At 45.6% G+C, this 26,788-nt stretch overlaps 1 protein-coding gene across 3 annotated transcripts in view; it reads left to right on the top strand.

The window, feature by feature from the left end:
- PTPN12 (protein tyrosine phosphatase non-receptor type 12) overlaps positions 1-26,788 on the top strand; it is a 145,953-nt gene that overhangs the window by 52,456 nt on the left and 66,709 nt on the right. For all 3 annotated transcript variants that reach the window (XM_077836028.1, XM_077836037.1, XM_077836018.1), the window contains exons 2-5: positions 7,309-7,417; positions 22,351-22,427; positions 24,506-24,601; positions 25,890-25,928. In XM_077836028.1, coding sequence (XP_077692154.1) covers positions 7,309-7,417; positions 22,351-22,427; positions 24,506-24,601; positions 25,890-25,928 — 321 coding nt within the window. The remainder of the gene's footprint in view (positions 1-7,308; positions 7,418-22,350; positions 22,428-24,505; positions 24,602-25,889; positions 25,929-26,788) is intronic.

Below are 26,788 nucleotides of genomic sequence, written 5' to 3' on the forward strand. Positions count from 1 at the left end.
CCTCTGCCACCTCCACTTCCGAAACCACTCCCTTGGCTGGTGGGAAGAGCCGGGGGACAAAAAAGGGCAAGGGCCCCACCCGGAAGGTGAAACCTCCTGTAGCGGTGGAGCCCTCTCCCGCTGCAGCCCTGTCAACAGCCGCAGCCCCCCTTCAACCTTACCTGTTGTTCCCTCCACCAACCCTGGGGGTGCTGCTCCCTCGGCCCCCAGGGCATACACCCAGGTGGCTGTGACCCCTCCACTCGCCGCCTCGCCGTCTGCTCCAGCAGCCTCCCGGAATACCATTCCCAGCAGCCAGGGCCCTTTTCCCACCCTCACCAGGGAGCACTGGGTGCGTTGCCTCCTGGTGCCAACCTCGCCCCACATAGAAACCTACGTGTGGGCGTTGGCACGGGTGGCGGCCTCTAAGATGTTTGGGAAGGTGGTGTTCTTCCTGTCATCGGAGGCCGCCGCCCAGGAGGCGGTGGAGAGGGGTTTGGCAGTGGGCGGGGGGGGGGGGGCATTCACGTCCCCCTTGAGCCTTTTGGAGGACCTGGGCATACAGGTGGTGGTCTCCTCTGTTCCTCCCTTCCTCCCCAATGCCACCCTTTTGCCGTTCCTCTCCACCCTGGGGAAGCCCTTGTTTGTCCTTAGCCCCATATCATTGGGCTGTAAGGACCCCGCCCTCCATCACGTTTTGTCGTTCCGCTGGCAGGTGCAGGTTCAAGTGATGGGGGGGCCTCTGGAAGGGTCCTTTCTGGTGCCCCATCGAGGGGCCCAGTATCGGGTTTACTGCTTCTCGGGGGAGGCCCGGTGCTTTCTCGGCCAGGCGGCAGGGCACATCTGGAGGGACTTCCCCCGGCCCGGCTCAGAGGGGCATCTGGGACCCCCACTACCTGGAAGGGCATCTGCTCTACCATCGCCGGCAGCCCTGATCGCCCGTACCCTGGGGTCACCCCTCCTCCATCTGTGACCGATCTCAACTTCTCTCAGGTCTCAGGGGTGGCTCCCCCGATATGCCCAGATGAGTGTGCGGGCCCCGCTGCTGTGCTGGGTGATAGACCAGGGCCTGCGGAGGAGAGGGTGGGAGGGCTGGTGGTGGGACTTGAGCAGGGCTTGCCTCGAGGGGATTCTGTCCCTTTCCCTGCTGTCCTGCCCGCCTCTTCCCTTACCCGCCTGTCAACATCCTTGCTCCCCAGCTCTGATCCAGCTGGCCAGCCCGCCCCTTCGGGGAGCTGGGAGCTCATGCGAGGGAGGCACCGAAAGCGGGGAGCACAGGGCCAGCACCCCTCCCCCTCATTGGTGAGGGGGAAGGGACCCCCTGTAAAACTATGAAGGGGTTGCTGGCACTGGGCTTTCTGCTGACTCCCCTGCTGATGTTAATTGTTTGGAGTTGGCCGAGGCCACTGCAGCTATGGTGGCAGGTAGCACCATTTCTCCTATGGAGTCCCTCCCTGAGGGGTTACGAAGGTGTCCCTCCTGCCACTTTGCCATCTGTGCCCCCTGTAGGTGCCACAGTGCCTATTGCCCTGGCTGCTGCCAAGGGGGAGCCCGTAGAGGTGGTTGGGGAGTTTGCCTTTATTTTTGATGAGATCGAGGCCCTAGGCTTGACCCTAACCACCGAGCGGGTGGACGCTCACCAACTAGGGGGCCTTGGTCAGGGCACTTGTGGTCTGTTGCCCACCCCCTTCCTCTTTTCCCCCGCCTCAGGCGGTTATCCCTGTTTTGGCCATTGCACCGCCCCGGGACCTGACAATCTGCCCGGCAGCAAATGGTAATCCGACTGGTGCTGCTGTGCCCAGTGAGGCGACGGCCAACGCTGAGTGGCCAGGCTATGAGCCCATGAGTGCCATGCCCTATGAAGCGGGGCCGCAGCCCTTGCCCCCAAGTGCTGTAATCGTGGGTGCCTCGTTAAGTGGGGCACCTGAGCCTGGTGTTGTGGGGGCACCCCAATCCCTTGCTGCCCTTTTGCCCACCATGCTGGGTCAAGGGGCACCGTGTCCTGGTGGCTCTGTCACTCTGGCCCCTGATTTTGTCCCTGTTCCCTGACCAGACCCTGTTCCCGTCCTAGATTTGTGTCCTGTCCCTGACCCTGTTCCAGCCCCTGTTCCTGTCCTTAACCTCTATTCCTTTCCTCTTCCTGTTGCTGCCGCCCCTGGGGTTGCCTCTTTTTCTTTTTGTGAGGTCCCCCGAGAAGCGATTTTTATTTTTCTCTCTCATGGCCCATCCGGGGCTGCAGTTCTCCCTTCACCAATGTCCCTAGGGCTGAGTGCTGAGTTGGGTGGTGCGGCGCCAGCGGGACGGGCATCACGGCGGGCATCTGATCCCGCTTGCCTGTCTCGATAGACCACGGGGCCGGCAGGGTGTCCAATCGGGTGATGCCCTGGGGTTCGTGGCCCCAATCCCTGCCGCGCAGAGGAATGAGATGGGCTGTTTCTTGGAAGACACTCGTGGCTCCACAAACAGAGTGCATCTTGCTCTTCAGCACTGGGGCAATTTTCATCTTGTTCTCCAGACCGTGAGGGCCATTATGGGGGAGGGCAAAGGGACCAGGAAGTGGGACACTGCAGCTTACCAGCAGGCCCGCAGCTTCCGTGATGCCCTGATGGTTTTTGGAGTCGGTCACTGTTTGCTGTGGGGCCCAATGGGAACTGCTACCGCCCCTGACGGCAAGGATCATCCCCAGCCCTCCCCATGTCGCTGTCCATCTTTGCCACTTTAAACACCCGGGGCTGTAGGTTGGGTCTCTGCAGGTGCTTTCCCTCCTTCGGGAGGGGAGGTACTCGGTTATTTTCCTGCAGGATACCCGCACGGACCCAGCTGCCGAAGCTAGCTGGCGGCTGGAGTGGGGGGACAGGGTCTACTTTAGCCATCTTTCGGCCCGTCAGGCCAGGGTGGCGACCCTGTTCTCCCCGCACCTACAGCATAAGGTGCTGGGGATTACCGAGGTCGTGCCAGGTCGCCTGCTGCACCTCCAGGTTTGGGTGGAGGGGCTGATGTTGCATCTCGCCAATGTCTATGCCCCAGCATCTGGCCCGGAGCGAGCGTGTTTCTTTCGGCGGGCGTCCGCCTTCCTTGGTTCTCTGGATCCTCGCGAGTGCCTGGTCCTGGGTGGAGATTTCAACTGCACCCTTGAGGAGTGGGACCGCATGGGGATCGAGCCAAGCCCGGCCGCCACAGATGTCCTCAGGGAGATTGTAGCCCATTACTCCCTGCTGGACGTCTGGCGCAATCACCACCCAGACGATGACTCCATGTTCACTTTCCTCTAGGTGGAGGAACAACGGTAGAGCCACTCCCAGTTGGATCGCATTTATTTCTCTCGATGTCATCTTTCGCAGGCCCATTCCTCCAGCGTCCAGCTGGCCCCGTTCTTGGACCACCATTTGGTGGCCATGACGGCCTCCCTTTCTTTGGAGAGGCTGGGGCTGGCCTATTGGCACTTCAGTAACAGCGTGCTGGAGGATGTGGGATTTGTGGTGTCCTTCTGGGAGTTCTGGCTGGCCTGGCAGGACCAGAGGCATGCCTTTCCCTCTGCATGGCGGTGGTGGGATGTAGGGAAGGTGCCTGCCCAGCTCTTCTGCCGTAGCTACACGGGGCGCCAGCCGGTGGAGGGATGTGGTGATAGAGCAGCTGGAGTGGGAGGTTTTGGAGCTGGAGAGACATCTGGCCGCCAGCCTTGGGGATCCACCCCTCTGCGGAGACTACTGGGAGAAGCAGGAGGAACTCCAGTTCCTCGATGACCTTCGGGTCTCAGGTGCCTTCATTCGATCCCGCATCCACTTCCTGTGGGAGATGGATCGTGGCTCCTGCTTCTTCTATGTCCTGGAGAAGAATAGGGGGGCAAAAAAACACGTTCTCTGCCTCCTGGTGGAGGACAGTGCCCCCCTCACAGATCCGGTGGAGATGTACGAGAGGGCCAGGGCCTTCTACGCTGGCCTTTTCTCCCAGGATCTGACCGACGTCAAAGCCTACAGAGTGCTTTGGGACGGACTCCCAATGGTCAGCATGGGCGACCAGGACCGGCTGGAGCTGCCTCTCACTCTGGCTGAGTTCTTGGAAGCCCTCCATCTCATGCCCACCAATAAATCTCTGGGCATGGATGGGCTGACTGGAGTTCTACCGCGTGTTCTGGGACATCCTCGGCCCGGACCTTGCCACCATCTGGGCCGAGTCTCTGGAGAGCGGGGTCCTCCCTCTGTCATGTAGGCGAGCGGTGCTTGCCTTGCTGCTGAAGAAGGGGGACCGCCGCGATTTCTGGAATTGGCATTCCCGTCTCGCTCCTCAGCACGGACTATAAGGTCGTGGCAAAGGCCATCTCGCTGCAGCTGCAGTCCGTGCTGGTGGACATGGTCCATCCAGACCAGACCTACACCGTCCCGGGCCATACCATCTTGAACCATCTTTACCTGGTCCGGGATCTTTTGGAGCTTGGGTGCAGGGATGGTCTGTTGTTCGCCCTCCTGTCCTTGGATCAGGAGAAGACGTTTGACCGGATGGACCATGGTTATCTCCTGGGCGCTCTGCAGGCATTCGGCTTCAGGCCCCAGTTTGTGGGGTTTCTCCAGGTGCTGTACGCCTCTGTGGAGTGTCCAGTAAGGCTCAACTGGATCCTGACCGCACCTGTCAGCTTTGGGCGAGGGGTGCGTCAAGGCTGCGTACTGTTGGGTCAGCTGTACACTCTGGCCATTGAGCCCTTCCTTCGTCTCCTTCGCAAAAAGTTGACGGGGTGGTGCTGCGTGAGCTGGAGGTGCGGCTGGTCCTGGCAGCATACGCTGCCGATGAGCTTCTTGTGGTCCAGGACCCGGATGATATGGTGCGGGTGGAGGCCGGTTAAGCTGTTTGGCAGCCTCCTCTGCCCGGGTCAACTGGGGCCGTGTGGTGGGTGAGCTCCCTCCCACCCGCGCTTCAGGTCATCCGATGGAGCACGGGTCCACTGCTCTATCTTGGCGTTTGTCTTTCTGCCACGCATCTGTCTCCATTGGAGAACTGCAACGGTTTAGAGGGCAGGGTGATTTGGGCGGTTGCGGGGCTGGACAGGACTGTTCCGGTGCCTCTCCCTCTGGGGAAGAGCGCTGGTGCTTAACCAACTGGTCCTGTCCATGCTCTGGCACAGACTCAACACCCTGTGCCCACCCCCGCTGTTCCTGGCCAATCTCCGGAGGCTGGTCCTGGAGGTTGTTTTTGGCCGGGAGTGCACGGGGTCTCTGCAGGTGTTCTCCATCTACCCCTGGAGGAGGGAGGACAGGGCCTGAGGTGTAGGCGCACGAAGATCCATGTCTTCCGCCTCCAGGCCCTGCAGAGGCTCCTTTATAGTGCAGGTTGCTTGGCATGGAGCATATTGCCTTCCTCCGCCACCTGCGAGGGCTCCGATATGACCAGCAGCTCTTTTTTTCTCCACTTGAGAAATCTTCCGCGAGACCTCTCCGAGCTGCCTGTTTTCTACCAGGACCTCCTCTGGGCCTGTAGGCTGGTTTCAGCAATCAGGTCCTTTGTGGCCACTGAGTGGGTAGATCTCTTCGCGGAGCCCCACTACACAATCCCTATCTTCGTGTGCCAGTGGCGGAGTCCCCTTTGGTGTGCCGGAGGTTGGTCCTGGCTGGAGTCACCAAGATCGGAGACCTCCTGGACTACAACCTGGGGAGTTGGGTGGATCTCCACCTTTATAACCCCCCGGCCTGTACTCCAGGAGGAGGAGGCAGCCCTGCCTCCTGCAGCTCGGTTTTTCCTCGAGCGGGTCCTGTGAGAGGGTGCGCCCTGCCTGCCCCTCACTCCAGGGCCTCCAGATCTTTCCATCAGCCCCCTGCCCCATGAGCCTTCCCGCCCGCCTCCTCCTCGTACCTCAAGCCGGCTGCGTAAAATGCAGCCAGTTTGTTTCCAAACCATGCCAAGGGACCATCTATACACGCTCGTGTTGCACACGCTTCACTACCCCACCCTTGAATAAAGACTGGGAGTGTATGGGCCATTACACAAAGTAAAACTATTTCCCCATGTTTATTCCCCCCCCCCCCCCCGCACCCCCCACTGTTCCTCAGATGTTCTTGTCAACTGCTGGAAATGGCCCACCTCGATTATCACTTCAAAAGGTCGTGCCCCCCCCCCCCCCGCCTGCTCTCCTGCTGGTAATAGCTCACCTTACCTGATCACTCTCGTTACAGTGTGTATGGTAACACCCATTGTTTCATGTTCTCTGTGTTTATAAATCTCCCCACTGTATTTTCCACTGAATGCATCTGATGAAGTAAGTTGTAGCTCACGAAAGCTTATGCTCAAATAACTTTTAGTCTCTAAGGTGCCACAAGTACTCCTTTTCTTTTTTACTGACTTGGTTGTATTTGCTACCATGCTCTCCTACCTGGAAATCTTAACTGATTTATTTTTGTTACCTTTCCTCTATTCTACTTAATGTGCTTTTTAAACCTTGATCTCTGACCACTCCCTTCTAAAGCAATATTGGTGTGGGGTTTTTTCCTCTTAAGAGAAACTAGTCTATTGCCTTTTTCCTTCCTGGCCGTAAAATCTCATTTTTAAGGGGTGTAAAGTAGAACTTTGTTTGCAGCATTTAGTGTTCCAGACATTTTAATTGTTTGAGTACAGTTGTTACTCAGGAGAGATTGGAACAGGAAGGGTGAGTTATGAATAAGGCTACGTTTTAGTCACGGGTATTTTTAGTCAAAGTCATGGACAGGTCACAGGCAGTAAACAAAAATTCATGGCCTGTGACCTGTCCCTGACTTGTACTAATAGACCTGACTAAATCCAGCCGCGGGTGCTCAGGAGGGCAGGGGACAACCGCTGGTGCTGGGGTGGGGCGGGGGTGTTGGTGGGGCTGGCAGACTCCCCAGCTGGCTCCCTGGAAGTGGCAATATGTTCCTCTCTCAGCTCCTAGCTCCGCGCGCTGCCCCTGCCCCAAGTGCCGGTTCCACAACTCCCATTGGCTGGGAGCTGTGGGGGCGGTGCCTGTGGACGGAGGCAGTGTGCAGAGCTAGGAGCCGCGAGGGAGGGACATGTCGCCACTTCCAGGGAGCCTCCCAAGGTAAGCGCTGCCCAGAACCCTTACCCCAAGCCCTGATTCCCCCCCACACACCTAAACTCCTGCTGCTGGGGGGGAAGGGGGAAGTGGCCTGAGACTGTCTCAGCCACTGCAGAAGTCCTGGAAAGTTACAGAATCCATGACTTCCATGACACACTTGTAGCCTAAGTTATGAATAGGTTGTTTTTGAAGTACAATGTGAAGCAAGTACAATAGTGATGTCCTTCATTTCCTCAAAGCTTTCATTATGTTGACACGTTAACGTTGCTTAAATTTTAACATCTTTATTTCAGAGGTTAAGAAGATTATCAACCAAATATAGAACTGAAAAAATCTATCCAACAGTCACTGGAGAAAAAGAAGAAAATGTTAAAAAGAACAGATATAAGGACATATTGCCATGTAAGTTTTGATTCTTCTACTACAGAACAAAGAAAAATGTTAATTATCCTTTTTAATGTATCTTCCCAATTTTACTATTCACATTCTGTTGAACAGTTAAATTAGATGGAAATTATTCTCTGCATAAAGGTTCACTATCAAGACTCTTAATCGGCCTTTAAAGTGAAACGTTGCCCTGGTATATATGGTTATTTCAGCCTCCTAGTTTCTATTTTAAAATTACTTAGAAGCATATTACTTTACAAAACTAAACAAAACAAACTTGCGGTTAATAGGGGACTTTGGTCTCCAGGCCTGTCAAACCAGCACTTTTCACTTCACAAGCACCAAATTCATTCAGTTGCTCAAAATTAATTCAGTCTTGAAATTTAATTCAGGTTTGGGTGTCTAGCATTAATTCCCTCTCCCCCTGCCCCCCCTTAAGGGGATCAGAAATTACTTACTTGGGGTGGGAAGTGAAGACATACCAATGTAAACTATAGACGTGGCTTTGTTGGTGGTATGACAGATGCTGCTTGTACACAGGCTAAATTTAAACCTCTGACAAAAAGATTTGCGGGGGGCGGGGATTTCAATCCCTGAGTCCCTTTTGTTTGGTTTTTGTATTTTGGTAGCACTCAGTTAGGATTGGTGCCCCATTGTACCAGACACTGTATAAACACATAGGAAGACATGGTCCCTGGCAGAAGAGCTTACAATTAATAATTTTTTTAATACAAAGAGTATAACATATAGAGAAATGGGATGGAATGACAAAGGTATCGTAAAATCATACTTTTTTTTACATATATTCAGTGTAAACCCTTTCAGCAATTCATTCATTTGTTGCTCTAACATAAGCAAGTGGCAAAGAGCTCAGACACACAAATCATATTTTGAGAATAGAGTGACCATTAATCCAGTCCCAGGAAGTTAGAGAAGTGCAGGGATTTATTTCATACTTTCATACTTAGCAGTGTTAGTCTGTATCCATAAAAACGAGGAGTCTGATGGCACCTTGAAGACTAACAGATTTTTGGGCATAAGCTGAAGTGGGGTGTTTTACCCACGAAAGCTTATGCCCAAAAATGTTAGTCTTTAAGGTGCCATTGGATTTCATACTTTGCTGTTCCAGAAATGATGCTAGGTCTGCAACCAGTTCTGAATTTAAAAAAGGTTGTCCTCTTCAGTCTCAGCTTTCAGCATGGAATCCTTAAAGTCCATTATTCAGTCCGTGTATTTGAGTACATTCTATGTTCTCTGGATCTTGTAGGGATGAAGCATGGAGGTATACAGTTTGCCATCCTGAGGCAGCACTTTCAGCAGCAAGCCCTGCCTTTTGGACTGGCTACAGCCACAAGTACAATTACCAAGATTATGATAGTGTTGGCTGCAGCACTGAAAGAAAAGGCAGGTGTCCATCCTTACCTGGATGACTGACTGGTTCGAGCCAATCTGTAAACAGCCAGGCCGGGAGCGTTAGAGATTTGCAGTTTCCCAATAAGCAATGGGTAGGTAATAAACCAGAAGAGTTCTGTCAGTGTCTAGTAGGAGCTGGTAGGTCATGGAACAATTAAAAGACCTAATAAGCAGCCTCTACAAGAGAAAATGACAAACTTCAGAGATAGGGCAAAGCTTTGATTATTCATTCGGGAGAACACTGTGGAGTTGCTGCAGGCGCTAGGATCAGTGGTGGAAAGTCAAGTTGTAGTGCCCTTAGCCTACTTCTCCAGTAGTCCATTTGAAATCTTTCTGGTGCAGTAGAAGGAAGTTGTGGTACCACAGATGATTTTATATCTGAAGATATCTAAGAAGGTGTGGCATTATCTGAAACAGTTGCTATCCACAAAGGAATGACTGACTATTGACCACTTCTGGAGTGGAAGGTGTTTGAATACAGGTGCCAACCTACAGGGTTAGGATGCTCATTTAGGGAAAGCAATAGTCCAGGGCTAATGAACAGAGAATGAAAGTGATCCATAAACAGGCCAGAGACCAATGCAGTGAGGTTCTTTGTATTGAATTTTCAGAACCAGTGACAGTTGTGTAGAAGAGTTTCAGTTGGACAGTGCCATGATTATGACATAGATTAACAGCCAGGGAGGCACAAGGAGGTTAATGGTTTCCAAGACCCTAAACCTCTTGATGTCATGGGCAGAAAGAAATTTTTCCAGTCTGTCAGTGGCTGGCAGATAGTGAGGGCTCCAAGAGTCTGCAGCTCCTAACCTTGGTCTGAAATAGTCCAGACATGCTGAAAAGACATCTGTTTGATAGGAACTTATGGAGAAGGCTAAACGTACGCTTCCCATAACAATGAAGGGATGGAAAGAAGTCTTGGTAGACGTCTGGTTGGTCGACTTGTGCACTGTTGAATGATCATTTTAACGTTGCTGAGATTTAATTGTGGTGTTAATGGTGTGCTTGAGTACTTAGAGCCTTCATTTGTCTTTTTAGTTATTTAAATAGAAATATACTAGAAAAAATACCCATGCTAGTTCTGCAGAACACAGCTGTATGCAGGGGAAATGAATTAAGTGTTCAACAGCTGTATGAAAAGCAGGGAAGACCTCAGGTGAATTTGGTGACATTCAGGAAAGTCAGAAGTCTAGAAGTATAATTCCTGCTCATTTGAGGTGTGAATATCTTCATATATTCAGGAGGTCCTTCAGTGAACTAGGGAAGAAAAAGATTTATGTTGGTATCGAAGTAAAAACCAGAAAACTCTTATGGATCTTTGTCATAAACAAGGGAAAAAAGGCACAATAGACTTTTGTAAAGCATTTGCCAATCTTTAAATCTGCAGAAACTGCTCTTATCACCAGAGAGAAGTATATATATGACATATTCGTTACCATATGCCATCCTAGTTCCAACCTAAACAAATCAGTGCATGTTTTATTTTAGGCTGTTTACACAGCTTTTAATACACTACCTTTAAATTCTGTTTTAATTTAAAATGTTGAACATGAATTATCCAGCGGGACCAATTTTTAAACTCTAAACTGGAACCATAAATGTGTATTAATATATCCAGGGTTTGGTGTATTCTGTAATCATAGAATTTGCCACAGAATTCACCCTCTCCTACAGCATTGTACTCCAGAATCTCAGCACTCATTTAGAAAAAGAGAGTTCCTTCTGGAATTGTAAGGGTTACAGAGAATCTGGAAAACAAAAAAGATAAACCAGTGCAGTGTGCTCCTTCTGGAGTTCCAGACAGCCTGAAACAGTATCTCAAAGAGGTGTGAGCTGCCCCACTCATTTGAGTGATGCCACATTAACTCAGCAATTCTGCAGCTGTAATATTTGCCATTTTCCCCAAAATGCTACATTTCTCCCAGGGACTGTGCCATTGTCTGGCTATGATGAAACTGAATGGGGTTTGACTAGGCTACAACTTTGTTCCTAAATGTCAGGTAGTACCTGGCAGATAAAAGTGTACAGTGCAGGTAATTCCATAATCAATTACGTATACCCTAAGGCTGACAAATGGACCCTAGTCTCCCTCGGTAATTCTGGTGCCCCTTATACTATGTCTGGATGAGAAATTACAAACCCCCTATGTCATCTGTGAATTTGGCCCCCTCCCTATTCACATAGCTTCTAGTCTTGTTGACTCAAGGGGGCTTCACAGTTTCCTGCCACACCCTGTATTGCAACATGTCTGACCAGATAATTTTTACTCCTGGAAAAGTTCCAGGATCTGCTCCAAGTCCCTCTTTGCTCTTATCATTAAGTCCACCCCTTTACACATTCCCAAATCATTGTGGTTCACTTTGGGGAAAAATCATATCTGGTGCCTGCTCACAGGCCACCACAGTGTAAAAAAGGGACAACAGTTGGTCGCATAATATGCATGGTTCCATAACTGCTGGTCCGCCTAAAGCACCTGGGATTCACATACTGGGTTAGATGGACCATGGTCTGGCCCAATATGGCTATTCTTATGTTCTTATACCCCTCCTCCCATGTCAGTTTAGGGCTGGTTTACCACTGAGGCCTAGCTGCAACCTCCAGGCAACGTGGAAGCCTGGCTATGCACCCACTAAACAATATTGTGCCTGCAGATCCACACCAATGTCTGCCTGGCTCGTTTGCTAACATCTGGAATACACAAACAAAGGAAAATTAACACAGATTCTCCATCTGGGGTCTCACGTACATTTTGTATGCGTCAGAATGTCAATACTTAATTGCTTGAGTTGCGCTAGCTCTCAGGCCCAGCTGGGCTGCTGCTGTTGCAGCCCTGATCCTGAATGAGTGAACCAAACTCATATGCTGGAAGCCCAAACTTCATCAGAACCCACCTTAAAACTGTAACAAACTGGTATGTTGTGAGGGGACTCCCATCACCAGGAATCAAGAGGGGGCCTATCCCTCCCTGGCCTTATTGCCACATACGCCTTCAGTCTCCACAGGGCAGATCCTACGCTCGTCAGCCTCCTGTAGATTAATGGATTCACCCCACCTCCTTGATCTATGTTTGACCTACTCAAACTATCTTTGACTCCGTCAAAGTTAATATGACCAATCGTCCCTCCCAGTGAATATCCCTCAATTCCATAGCCCTTGCGGAAGAGTCCTCCTAGAACCCAGGTACTAGTTCACTGATCCTAAAAGTTCCAAAATGTGCTACCAGAAATGCCACCAGGAATAAACTTACCTCTTGTCCACAATGATGTGTGGGCTTTACGTTCTGCACCAGATCCTTAAGCACAGTGACGGGCGGCATGTATCTTCCTTAGGGCTGGTGCCTGGAAGTTTCTAGCAGGATGGTCTCAAAACTAAAAACACACTAAAAGGATCTGAGTAACTATTCAGCCTACTGACCAACGTAAGGACCGGTAGGTGAGTGGAGATGGTTGGAGATACCAGTTGCCAGGTTGCTAATGACACCATGTACTGCAGCACTCATTCTTCCATTATGGGCCGAATTGGTGACATGCCCTCTCGCTCCTGAAATTGAACAAAATCATTAAGACTTCTTTTGTAGCTCTGCAGTGTTCACAGAGCCACCTATCTCTGCACTACAATGACAGTTGTCCTACACCAAGGTTCCATAGTGCTAGCAGCATCCATTTGGGTTCCTTGCTGGCTTTTGATGCTGGATACCAAAATCTGTCCATCTGAAAATGAGACAATGCATCTGATATGACATTATCAACCCTGGGCACATGTCTGGAAGAGAAACAGATATTAAAACCTAAACGTAGTACAGATGCCTTTATATACCTCATAACTCTGTGATCTGGAGGACTAGTAACTGATAACATGTATCACCACCATGTTGTCACACCAGAAATAGATGCTTTTATTAGCAAACTCTGTTTCCCAAATGACCACTGCGACCAAATGAGAAAATGTTCTAAAAATGTTGTGTCCCCCCCCACCCTCCCCCCCTGGGTATCTCTTTTTGTATCCATATGAAGGGTCATTTTTGGGTGCACGACCTCTCTTGGTAAAACATACTCAGATGATTTGGGAGGTATGGGTTTTGGAGTATCTTTAAACCATCTGCAGGTATCCATTCCTCCCTCTACAATGACACTCCATTAAAATGGCTCTGAAACTGTTCCCAAACCCCCAAATTCTCCTTCATCTCTAGCCAGCACAGCCACCCACCACGCAAGTTCTGTGGGTTCAAAGTGAGCTGTAGCTCACGAAAGCTCATGCTCAAATAAATTGGTTAGTCTCTAAGGTGCCACAAGTACTCCTTTTCTTTTTGCTTCATCTCTCTAGTAACTCTTGGAAAATGGTGAGGTCTGTCTGTGCTCGCAAAGGCATTCTGCGCCCTGCTTGCAGCATCCAGACCCAGGACTGCCACCTGGCAGGCAAAGTTTAGATGCCCAATTAATAGATTGTAGCTCATGTAGTGTAACTTTTTATGGCCCCCTACCCCTCCTGATCAAGCCCAGTAGCTCCAGAAGCTTATCCTAAGGGAATTTATATACCCACCGTGTTATACCCACATAGGTCAGCATTGTGGAAGGCCCCTCTGTTTTTTTTCTGTGCCAGGGGTACCCCTAGTTTTTTAGCTAATGCCTGAAAGTTGTCCATCAGGCTAACACACTCATCCAGATTTACCCTGCCCATGTATAAAGTCACCTAAGTAATGCACTACCTGCCATAAACCAGCATCACAGCCCTGTGTAGCATTGTACTAAATTTCTCAAATGCCAAACAGGATATTGCTCATCCAATGGACATAACTTTATCAAAATAATATTATCCTTTAACATTTTGGGGTTCTCTTTCAAAGTTGGAAGGATGCACTGATAGCTGTTGACAAGCAGACTTGATATCACACTTGGCCATCAGTGCTCCGGGGCCACAAGACCTAACCATGTGCACAGAACACAAGTCTGGGTCTGTTCCATTGTTAACAGAGCTACCCCATGAGTATCACAGGTGGTGAACTAAATGATATTCACCTGGAACTTCCTTAGGGGACCAAGCTTAGGGGAGTAACCTACATGTTCTGTATCAGTAGATGATTGCATAGCCCTGCTACCCTATTCTTTAATTCTTTTGTAATCTCTTTCTTTACAATATGACCCATTATCGCTAAGGACTTAAAATTTTTGGACATAATATGACTTTTTTCCCCTGTAAAGGGGATGCTAACCCTTCAGTAAACTCATCCCACAAATGTGCCCCATCTGTCTTGTTAGTATAATCTCAAAGGGACACCTTTAACTTCTCCAGTTTAATTGGAGATGACACTTTTTGGTCCAGCCCCCCATTTTCAACTCACCCCCACCCTTCCTGTGCCTTGGCCCCCATGGGTCTGTGGGAAGCACTTGACTTACCCATCCATTCTGTTTCCCTACTGCAGCCTTCCTCAATTGCTGTGGTAATTGCAGGCTCTAAAGCACATTTTTGCAAGCATGTCTAAATTTTCAGATGCTACGAAAACTACTTTCATTAAATACCCAGCAAATGTCATTATGAGCCTCAGGCTTCTGGTGGGCTTGCTGCAGAATGAACTGTTGGTATGGAAACCAAATGGTGGTGTCATCTACTCTGACCGCAGTGTATGATCTGGTATGTCCCACCGGTTTGTGTTGCTGCCCACAAGTACTCCTGTTCTTTTTACAATCTAAACTGTTCCTCATAGATAAACCAAACCATGCCCCATACCGTATGAGATGTGCACCTGATTATATCCATATATTTGAACAGTGCTGACCTTCTGTCTAGGTAAGCCTCTGCAATAAAGCCCGAATAGATCAGGAAGGCAGCTTCCCAGTTTTCCCAAGTTCTAGTCACCCGTGGCTGCTTGGGCATTTCATTACCCTGCTTGCTTTGCCCCAACTTATTCTCTGTCAGCACCTCCCTGTGCAACAGTGATATGTCTACAAATTCACCTCTCAATTTTATTTTTAGTAGTGCTGATAAAGTGAACTCCCATTGGGTCAGCCACCCCAGCATAACCATACTCGTGACTGGCACCCTCAGTGCCCTGTTGCTTACCAGTTGCCCCTGGGAAAGCAATTCTGTCCTGTGAATTCACATACCCGATCAGTTGGTGAGTTGTAGGGTTCTCATAAATCATCCCCCGTTTAAGGGCTTCTGCCCCCTGGTGAGCAGTCTGTCTCATGTGATGATCACCTGTCTCCCAAGCTGGAGCCTTGGGTTTTCATTAAAACTACTTCCAGACCTCCCTCACCCGTGGAAGCTCCCAGTTGCTGCAACAACTGAAGGCTGTGTAATGCCATAACTTCTGTAGAAGGTGTGTGTACCCCAGACATCTCCAACACAGCTCTTAGGAGACCAGATCCCCCACATAGCCTGTTTGCTTGTTCTGCTACTCCACTAGGTTCAGTGTCTCCTGCCGTCTTGGAGGGAAGGGTAAGAGACCACCCTCCCATCTCATCCACTTTTCCTCTCAGGGAACCTAGGTGGTAGCAAGTTCCTTGAACCCCACTGAGGTCTCCCCTACAGACACCATCATTGGATGGAAGGGACTCACTTTAACACCCTGCCCCTTAAACCTGTATTTGGTGCTGATCAGACTCACCACGGCCAGTCATGTCGCTCTCCTCTCTTGCAATCCGTTCATGCAAGTGTCCTGGCTCTGGGCAACCCATTACACCTTGTAAGCCTTGTAGTATTGTAGAAACAACTTTGGAAGCAACTGCCCAGACAACTTGAATCAATGCTCTGTTGGCATCCCCGCCCACATACCCAGCTAGTTCACTACAGGGTGTGTTTGCTTCCCTCCAGATCTGTTACTTCACAGTAAAGCGGTATCCATTTGGTAGATGGAAACCACCCTGGGATCTGCCAGCTGTGGTCCTGTGTCCAACCCTTTGCCCATACGGCGAGGATCCTACCCCCTGGTTTCCCGTGGCCCCTTGAGCTCCTCTTGGTCCCCCATGAGCGGAGTTTGGAACTCCCTATCCCATCAGCTCTAACATGCCTGCTATGACCAGCAGGAAGGTGGGGGGACACCCCCCTTCCTGTTTTCACCATTCTGTTAAAGTCCCACGCCAATGAGCTGAAACTCTCTCCTTTTCTGCTTCTGCTGTGGGGTGTGTGGTGAGAACAGCAAAACGGGGGGAAAGACAATCTGCTACTTCACAGAATCATAGGACTGGAAGGGACCTCGAGAGGTGATCTAGTCCAGTCCCCTGCACTCATGGCAGGACTAAGTATTATCTAGACCATTCCTGACAGGTGTCTGTCTAACTTGCTCTTAAAAATCTCCAATGATGGAGATTCCACAACCTCCCTATGCAATTTATTCCACTGCTTAACCACCCTGACAGTTAGGAAGTTTTTCCTAACGTCCAACCTAAATCTCCCTTGCTGCAATTTATGTTCATTGCTGCTTGTCCTATTCTCAGAGGTGATGAAGAAAAATTCTTCTCCCTTCTCCTTGTAACAACCTTTTATGTACTTGAAAACTGTTGTCCTGTTCCCTCTGTCTTCTCTTTTCCAGACTAAACAAACGCAGTTTTTCCTAATGTTTTCTAGACTTTTAATCATTTTTGTTGCTCTTCTCTGGACTTTCTCCAATTTGTCCACATCTTTCCTGAAATGTCGTCCAGAACTGGACACAACACTGAGGCCTAATCAGCGTGGAGTAGAGTGGAAGAATTACTTCTCGTCTCTTATATACAGCACTCCTATACATCCCGGAATGACGTTTGCTTTTTTTGCAACAGTGTTACACTGTTGACTCATACTTGGTTTGTGGTTCACTATGACCCCCAGATCCTTTTCTGCAGTACTCCTTCCTAGGCAGTCCTTTCCCATTTTGTATGTGTACATGGCATAATGAGAGAACAGAGTGTGTTAGTTCCTGTTGTTCTGCCTAGTCCAGGTGAGACCTAAATTGTCTTCCCTCTCTTCCAGTCATCTGGTGTGGGGAATGGGTCAGCATTCCTATGCTGACCTTGTCTGAAGCTGCTACAGCAAGTCACTTTCTGGATATCTACCCCCTAAAGGGGCCACACACCTTTTCCTACATACCAGACAACGGCCTCCACTGCCTAATGGGCTGTGAAGTCATTTTGCTGCAGCCAGACACCTGACATCTTGGTTTGTCTCCCTGCCATAGTGAACCTGTCTATTGCTTCTTCGTGCTCTCCAGCTTTCCCTACAAAGCGGGGTTAATTTGATAACTGTGCATGCTTTCTGTAATGTTCCATGGAGCTTGGCAGCAGAGGGCTGGTGAACCAGGATTTGAGTTCAGCTTGCAGCTAGAGAAGTTGGGAACCAGAAGTGTAGGTAGGTGATTTAGTTGAGACCCAGGGAGTGGAACCAGGCTGCATGATAAGACCATCTCTGAATATTTTCAACAATTTTCATAAATGAATTTTTGCAACTGAGCTTTGTGTTTGGGTGAAATAGGATTAAAGAGTATGACATGGCAATAATTATGTTGCTACTATAATAGCAATATAACCTACACTCATAGGGATTTTCTGTATCTTTATTTTTTTTTAAAAGTGTACTGTCTCTTAAAACTAGTGATGATTGCAGCTCTTCTTGTAGTTCTATAAACTGTACTCTTGAGGGCATTTTGGGCCAAAAATTAAAAATTCTGTGCACAATATTTTAAAATTCTGCAAGTTTCATTTGTTAATAATTAAATGTAGAGGCTCCAGCATGGCAGTGGGGAGCACAGGCCACTGGCTGCATGAAGGTGGGGGATCACACTGCAGTCCTCCTACCCCTGGGACACAGACTCAGCAGTGAGGCTGCAGCTGACCCTGACACAGAACAAGGTCTGGGCCTGCCCCAGAAACACTCTGGGGCCCTGCCCTTCTGTGCCAGGCGCACCAGGTGCGGAGCAGGCAAGCTCAACCAGGCAGGATCCAAGTGTGAAGGGGCTCAGTGTGGGGGGAATCCAGGTGTGTAGTGAGAGGATTTTGTGTGGGACAATCTGGGCGCAGGCAGCTCAGTGGGAGGTCTAGGTATGGGAAGATCTGGATGCACAGAGGCTTGTTGGGGGGTTCCAGGTGCAGGGGCAATGGAACTCTGCAGGAGCTTCCAGGTAAAGATGGGTGGGGCTCAACAGAGGAGTCTGGGTGTTGGGGTCTAAGTGTGGGGGAGTGTCTGGGGAAGTGGAGCTTGGTGGGGTAGAGGTCAGGGTGCAGCTAGTTGGGGGTCAGTCGCATGGAGGTCTGCATGTGGGGGCTCAAAGTGGTGCATGAGGTGGGGCATCAGGGTGGCTGCAGGTTTGAGTGCAGGGAGCTCAGTGGGGTGTGGTCTAAGTGCAGGGGGGCTCCAAATGCCAGGGTTGAGATTCAGTGGGGTGTGGTTTGGGTATGGCGGGCTAAGGGGGTTCTGGATGTATTGGGTAAGACTTGGCAGGGGTGTCTGGGTATGGGAGGTCCAGCTGCACGGGGGTTGGGCGGATAGGGGAGCAGCTCCCCATACAGTGACCCCCTCCCTCCTCAGCTGAGGAGAGATGGGGGCAGGAAGCAGGGGAGGATGCTGAGCTTCCTGCAGCTGGGGAAGGTTTCTGGGGGTGCATCTGACACAGCCCCAGCAACTCCTTGCAGGGGAAAAGGAAGTCCCATCTTCTGCCTCCACTCAAGCCAGGACTAGCAGCTGATCCCATATCAGGGTAGGAGCCACTAGCTGGGGTGTCCCCAGACCTGCGGTGATTTACCTCTCTGCCAGCTGCTCCTGAAATGATGTGCCTGAGCTGCTAGGGAGTGGTGCATGACTGCTCTTGCAGCTGCCCTTTGCTTCCCTGTCAGAAAGTTATTTTTCTGCAGGGAAGCAAAGAAATCTGTAGGGGGATATGAATTCTGCATATGCACAGTGGTGCAGAATTAGCCCCAGAGTAAAACTGGCGTTTTGAGGAGCGTTACGTATTAACCTGCCAAAAACATTTGCTTGAAGGAAATTATTGTAGCAACACATAAGTGATACTTCGTTACTGATACCTAATGAAAAGGTTTGGAAAGCGTGCTGTTTGGAAGTAATTCTTATAGCCTACTTCCTATATTTCCATTCCTGTTTGTTAACGACATTTGGTTGAAAACAGGGTCTTCTTTCCTTAGGGGTTGGCTTGCTACTGATGCTTATTCTCCACCTGAAGACTTAATACACTCTTGACCTCACAGTTAATTGCTGTGGAGAGCACCATCTTCCTTTTTTTGCTGGGGATTGAGCCACAAGAGCAGAAACAAAGACCCACTTTTCATGCAAATTCTCTAATTTAAAAAAACTCTACAAGATACAAAAAACCCTCCTAAATCTCCAGCCATCCATAGTGTCTTTGCAGAAAATAGGGTAGACAAGATATGAATTTCTAATGGGTATTTTTTTAAAAGACTTGTTTTAAAAGTTTAAAGCCTCCTTTCTATATTCTGAAGGAGGGGTGTGGGGGAAGGCACATGCCTATTTTTTTAATTTTTTTTTTATTTTGATTTGCAAATGACCTAAGGCTTGTCACAGGCCACAGCCAAATTGAAAGTCAGTAACAATGTTGCCTGAGCTTAGACTCCAAGGACAATCTCCACTCTAGAACACTGTTTTTGATTTAGAGTAACTTTGAAACAACCTAAAACAGGATTTATTATTCAATATTGCATTAATGGGAATGTCAAATAATTGTGATGCATCACAATCAAATGGAATGCACAATTGACCAATATCGTGGATTACCTACAGATGTATTTGCTGTATTCAGTTGAATGTTAATATGTTTGTCTCTTTACTTGTGTTATATTGAAAGTGTCAACTGAGTGTACTAACTGTTACTGAGCAGGATTAGTTTTTTTTTTTTTCCATAGCACCTAAAAAGGATTAACTTCCTGGTATCCCCTTAATAATCACAGAAATGACACTACAATAGAATTCTCTAACTTCAACTATACTTCAAGACCTGTAACTTTTCTGAATCATAAAATTATCCAAGCAACAAACTAGAAAGATTACTAAGGTTCTTCAGTAGATGGAGAGAGCTGCTACATCACTGAGCAAACCTTCATTAGTGTATCTGTCTTCAGAGAAAGAAGCTTCCCAGTTGAAATTCTTAGCTTAAAATGTAAGCATTTATAGTTGTGTACTTGTAAATAAACCACTTGAATATGATGGTTCTTATGGAGCAATATCAGCATATCCTCAATTCCTAAACAGAGCTGAATTTGTGCTTCAAAGAGTTCAGTAACCTAGAGTACTTAAAACAAAATACCTGGCTGTTATACTAATCTTGCACAACTGTTCAGTCGCAACACTTTCTGGTCACCAAAGTTTTGTGACTGAGTTACTTATTTTATGTTGAAGGCTCAGTTGCCTTGGTTAATACAACAAATATAAACTGTCCAAATACAGGAACATCTGAGTAGATGCCTGCTAAATCTAAAAGGCAAGACAAGCTGAAACAAATATTCTGTTTTAGGTGTAAACCAGAGATTTATAGTGTTATTGAAAACCTTTCCATTGTTTCCCTTTGTTTCTATCCAAAACAAAAAATTGGCAATCTTGGTTGAATTTTGCTTTAAAAGCTTACTTGGAAATTCTACTTCTGATATATTGCATGCTACTTCACCGAGCATTTAGTATATTATTGGTGTTTCTGGCTGAAATGCCCATGGCTAGAAATTTCTAAATAGGTTGTAGCAATCCGGAAGTCAGTTGGAATGCTCTATTGAAAGCTGGATAGGCAGAGGGAACCTGTGCCCTTGGGTCTTTATCCCAGAGTTTGCTTGCAAAGCCTTTTTCCTCCTGCCTCTTGGTATATGCTTTTTCAGGAGACAAAATATGCTAAGAAACTGCCTAAATGCTGTCTCAACTAGTTTCTGTTGTATTCTGTTCTCCCAGGCCACACTCAGTATCCTCCTACTATAGTTCATGTGATCAGCATCTAGTTGTCTCAACCAGCTGCGTTCCCTTGTCAGTGTTTAGCACTCTGTGTTGGGAATGTGTTGCCATATTTTCATTTGAGAGGCAAATAATAAGTTTGGCTGTTAGAAAAATGGGAGTAACAATGTCAATTGACAGATATGGCAGTTCCCTGCAATATCTTTTTGAAAACCCTTGTTGAATTAAGTTTAAGTATCTTTGGAGTCCATTGTATTACATGCAAAGGTTATTGTGGGCTGGGATTATATGTAATCTCTCTAGGGGAGAAATGTGAGGTGAACCCTTGGAAGTGTTATGAACTTCAAAGGACTGTAGTGAACAATGTTCCAGACAAGAATGGACTTCTGGGACAAACAAGTGTCAAGAGGTTTGACTGGAGAAATCTCAAGATGAATGTAAATTCCCCACTTCTAGTAATGCAAAAACCCAGCCTTGAGGCATGAGCCATTGTCTGGTAAAGATTACCTCTTACTGGAGTCTCAACCAAAGGCCCAAGCTGTATAAAGGAAAAACTAACTTATTCCAGGGGAGGGTGGGCTAGTTCGGAACTAAAGCTGTTATGAACTTGTAACCACAGGGGGAAAAACCACTTTTTGTTGGGTTTGAAGGACTGACTCCTACCAGAGCCCCTGCTGTAGTTGGGGAGTGATCTCTGGTAGGCTTATTAGGGTGTATTTGGTTCTTTTATTTTTTTTATACATTTTCTCTGTAATGTTTTTACCTTAAAAATATATGTGCTTTCTTATAAAGGGCTGTGTGGTAATTTATAACTGCTGGCAATTACAGTGGCTTGTAGCCTTTGAAGAGAAAGTAAAGCAAAACTGCTGGTCTATTTAGGCAGTCTGGCTTGCTGGGAATATCACTGTATTAGGCAGGGAAAAACCCCAGTCAGGAGGAAGACATGAGTGTCTTCCCAAGAAAGGTGATGGCTAATTAGCTGGGAACATAGTAAGTGCCCTTGGTGAACTATAGAGGGGGAATACAATGTAGTTGCCCTTAACTGTGACAGCAAATATCCTTTAATTCTAACCCAGACACTCAAAGGCAACAATTCTAAAGTGTGACCTTAATAGAGTTCTGGCCAGGACTCCAGAGACCTGGGTTCTATTCCCAGCTGTACCACTGATCTACTGGATGACCTTGGGCAAGTCACTCTAGCTATCTTACTCAGTTTCCCATCTGTAAAACTGGGTTAATGATACTTTGAGATCTACAGAGGAAAAGCTCTATATAAAACCTTGTATAGATATAAGTATTGTTATATTTAATACTGTATTAAATTTTTGCTTAATGTTGACAAATTGGAGTTGTTCAAAACAATACAATGGTAAAAGTATTTTTTTTTAGGATTCCCAATAATTAGCCATGTTTGTAAATTGCTTGGAGATCCACTGAGAAGCTCTAAGTGCACAGTTGTAGGTCTTTCCTGCCTTTTCCCACCTAAATTAGCTTATTCAGAAATTGCTAATTTCATTGACTGACTAGTATCTGCTACAAACTATTATGCACCTTAAGAAACATTTTGTTTGATTAATTTGCTGCATCACGCAATATTTTTATTTATGTAATAGATATATCTTAACACATGCTATAATTCTTCACTAAAAAACTATCTCTTCTTTTAGTTGACCACAGCCGGGTTAAACTGACTTTAAAAACACTCCCGCAAGATTCAGACTATATCAATGCAAATTTTATTAAGGTATGTATTTAACATCTGACTACATTAAAATACCTTTGGATTTCATAGAAATGCAATTTTAATCTTTAATATTTTACAAACCTTATGAAATAAGAACTCAATCTTACTATAGAACATTTCCAGTTGGCATAATTTTATTTAATTTTCAAACATGTTGGTGTGTACTTTAAATGAGTTAATGTCTAAGGTTACTTTATACTATACTATATGTTGTACTTTTATTAAACAATTTAGTTCGGAATTGGCTAACCTATCACGATTTCAGTGCAGTAAAACTGTAAATCTGTCATTCTTTTGATATATAGTTCCAGGTAACATTTATAAGACCGACAGTTCACAGGAAAATAGATATTTTAAGACAAAAAAATAAGTTGTATATACCTAATTTGCATATTAATGATAGAATATTCAAGCACATATCAACATATCTCTGCATCTCCATGCAGTGGTGAGCTTTTGCAAAGGCTCACCACTGCATGGAGATGGTAGATCTAGAATATTATTTATATACAGATCTTCCAATGTTTAGCAAATATTTGATCACTATTGGGGGGTAGGGGGATTATTTTAATTCAATAAAAGTAGCATTCTTTCTGAAAACCTACTTTTCAGGTAGTAGAGTCATGGTAGGATGCTGTTATGCTTTGCCTTTTGCCTGTATGATCTGAAGTGACATTTTTAAGTTTCTCTGGAACTCTGATCCACTTTTCTTCAGTGGGCATGCTTTTAATCTCTAATTCTTGCTTTTTTTAAAAAAAAAGTTTCACTACTTGGATATAAAATTGATTTGAGAAATTTTTATCAAATATTTCAAAGTTCAGTCAAATTTTTGTTCGTTGTCTGAGAATATTTGCTGCTTTTGACTTAAAAATAAAAATATTCTGACTAAAACTGTCTTGTAAAACTTCTACATTGAAAAATTAAGCTTTGAAATGTAATACTAGTTAAAAGAAGAAATTTAAACACTAGTAATCAAAATTAAATTAAATGTAACTAAATCAAAATTAAAAAGTAAAACAATTATAACTGGGTTGCAAAATTAATTAGATACATTCATGGAGATAGATCCATCAGTGCTTACTAGCAGAGGCGGTTAGGCATGCAACCCTATTCTCTGGGTGTCCCTAAGACTAGACCACAGAGGATGATAGATCACTTGAAAATTGCCCTGTTCTTTTCATTGCTTCTGAATTATCTGGCGGTGGCCGCTATTGGAAGTTAGGATATTGAGCTAAATGGACCATTGGTCTGACCCAGTATGGCCATTCTTATGTAAATAATTCCGCACGTTTTCTTAGAACTTTTTTTGGTGGGCAAATTTAATATGAAGCATACTTTCAGATTTAAATCTAAAGTATTTGTTTTTACTCATTTTTAACAAATCTATAAAGCAAGGGAAATATTGCAGAATTGGAACTTCCATACAAACTTTCCTTTTCAATCAATCAAATAAATAAATAAATTTACTGAACTCTTTGGTCTTAATTTTTTATGCTGGCATAATGTAAGAATTTACAACTGTGAAATCCTGGTCCATTTGAAGCCAACAGGGGTCCGTCTACACTGTAGCTGGGAGCATCTCACCCAGCCTGAGTAGATGGACATGTTGTAGCCCTCCTTGAGCTAGCGCATTAAAAATAGCAATGTGGATGTTGCAGCACAAGCTAGCCACTTGAGCTCAGATGCATGAAGTTAGGTGGGCTTATTATTTGGTGGCTAGCCTGTGCTCGAATATCTACTCTGCTTGTGTGTGTGTGTGTGTGTTTGTGTGTGTGTGGCATGAGCGCATATCCATCTACCCTGGCTGGAAGGCAGCTTCCAGCTGCAGTGTAGACATACTCTTGTAAAATTCCCATTGTTTTACCCCCTGCTTTTACATCAAGTCAGCTGTTTGGAAGTGTGGTGGAGGCTATTTCTGCCATTTTTTGGATATGGAACAAAATATCAGTTTGTGAAAGGAGGACACTGAAAAGAGATTCTAGATTTACATTTAAATTATGAAATAAGGATTTTTTTTATCCAATACAACCAGACTTCTATCGTGAACATTCAGCTGTTTCTGTCTTTTGCAATTTTAGGGAGTACATGGGCCAAAAGCATATGTTGCTACCCAGGGACCATTAGCAAATACAGTAATAGATTTCTGGAGAATGATATGGGAGTACAATGTTGCAGTAAGTACCTTACTTCTCTTTTTAAACTTGTTACATACATACATGGTGATGAATATCGAGCAACTAAAAATACATTTTCAGAGTCTTTTGGAGCTGTTGGCAGAAAGGAATGTTCACAAAAATTGAGCAACTTGAACTTCTGCCAAAAATTCTACAGACTGGCTAAAACCTTAGTGACCTACAGTGTTGTAACATAACTTGTTTTTTATAGTATGAATGAAAACTGTGGGAAAACATTAAATTTAAATATTGCCAATAAAATTATTTTTATGGTATACAAACAGCTCAAATGCATCATTAATCATTTTCCTGGAATGGGGTTTATCACTCTAATTAGTCCGGTATGGACTGGCAAAATCGATTTCAGAAATAAGGATTCAAACATTTAAAAAAAAGAGGAAAAAAAAAAGTGAGCTTAGGAGTAGTCTTACTTTTAGAGTTCATGTAGTGATATAGTTTTGTACTGTTGTAATGAATTAAGTGGAAGCTTTAGTACTATAAAACTCATCTCTTTTCTACTAATTCATGAGCCTTTCATAATTGTACAACTTTCATTCATAAATGTTCATAACTGAAGAACATTTAAAATCTATTCTAATATTTACCAATTAAAACAGTGATTTTAGTGACTGGGGAAACTTAATATTACTCCATAGTACAATGAATTGCTTAACATTTAAAGATTTCCTATCTAGAGGTTTAAGGTAATACACATAACTCCATGAAAAATAGCAGTAAGTTACATTTTAAAATTTTGAATATTTATTTCTTTATTTATGTATGGTCAGTGCAAAAATCTGTCCTGGTTCTTTCCAGGCAATTTAACGAAGCCAACTACGGCTGTGTTTGCTTGTAAAGCATATAACCACGTACATTGTATAAAAATGTCAAGGTCAATCACAACTTGTCATTCTATGTAAGAACTTAAGTGTATAACTTCGGTAGACTGACTTCTCTCTCTGTTAATTTAAAAACATTAGGATGGCAATGAATACAAATAACTAATGGATGTAAGAAATTACTATTGCTATTTGAGTAGATTAGCTATAAGTGATTAAAATTCAGACTCAGTGTTTAGTATTTAAATTAAGTTAATATTAAAAGTACATACTTCTGCATGTGTGCAATTCTTAATATGCAAAACTTGTATTTAGATTTTAACAAAGGTTTAAACACTTCAGTAATAGGCAGTCAGTCTGAGCACTTTCTCAGATGGCAAAGTTCTGAACTTTCATGAAAGATGTTAAAATGTTAACTTCCTGTAGTTATATATTTCTTCCTTTTTCAGATAATTGTAATGGCTTGTCGAGAGTTTGAAATGGGACGGGTATGTATGCTTAAAATGGAAATATGAATAAATGTCCTAGCCAGTGGGGCTCCAACAGTGTTCTAATTATTGAGACTTTTTATGTAAAGTCAATAGCTACAAATATAGCTCAATTGCACCAAGTAAGAGCTTTTATTCTTGTCATTCTTTATGGAGAGAGTTCACAAATCTACTTCCACAAGCCAAGTTGTGTCAATATGCATAGAAAAACCAGTGAATTTGGCCATTTTTTCATTCTAAAAAGCAGCTGTTTTCTGATAACTGTACCTTGGTGCTAGCGAGGTACAACCTGAATAGAATACCTGAATAGAATCCAAGCTAATCTTTATTTTCAGTTATAGAAGGATCTCTCTGAATTAAAATGAACTAATGGTAGCTGTACTGCTGCTGGTCTTCTCACTGTGGAGATTATAGTGCAGTTTTAGGCATAAAAAACCCCATTAATCAAATAAGGAATCTTGATTTTGAGTCCATCAAACCCCATGTCAGATGAGGAGACAGGAAGGGCTGATATTGCTCTGTCATGCTCCCTAGATTAGTGGGTATTTCCAGTGCCACAGGGAAACTGTGCAACAACTATTGCTAACCCTGTGCATTCACAAAAAGTTTGAATTGGGCTCCAAAAGATCACGAGGCTTTAAAAAAAAAATCTCACTTTTAGAAATCTCTTGCTTACATCTGTTGGTCTTCGGTTTTTTAAGTCCTTAAGATTTGTTTTCAAACTTTTCTCTGCAACCATGAAGACTAAAATCTTACTATTTTTGTTTAGTTTTAAATGAAGGCTGAAATGCTCTCTCAATCACAGGACTCCAGAAGCTGGAGTTTTAAGAAAAACACCAAATATGAGACTTGTGATAAAA

Source organism: Eretmochelys imbricata, chromosome 1 (genome assembly GCF_965152235.1).
Source record: "Eretmochelys imbricata isolate rEreImb1 chromosome 1, rEreImb1.hap1, whole genome shotgun sequence".
In the NCBI taxonomy this organism is placed as follows: domain Eukaryota; kingdom Metazoa; phylum Chordata; order Testudines; family Cheloniidae; genus Eretmochelys; species Eretmochelys imbricata.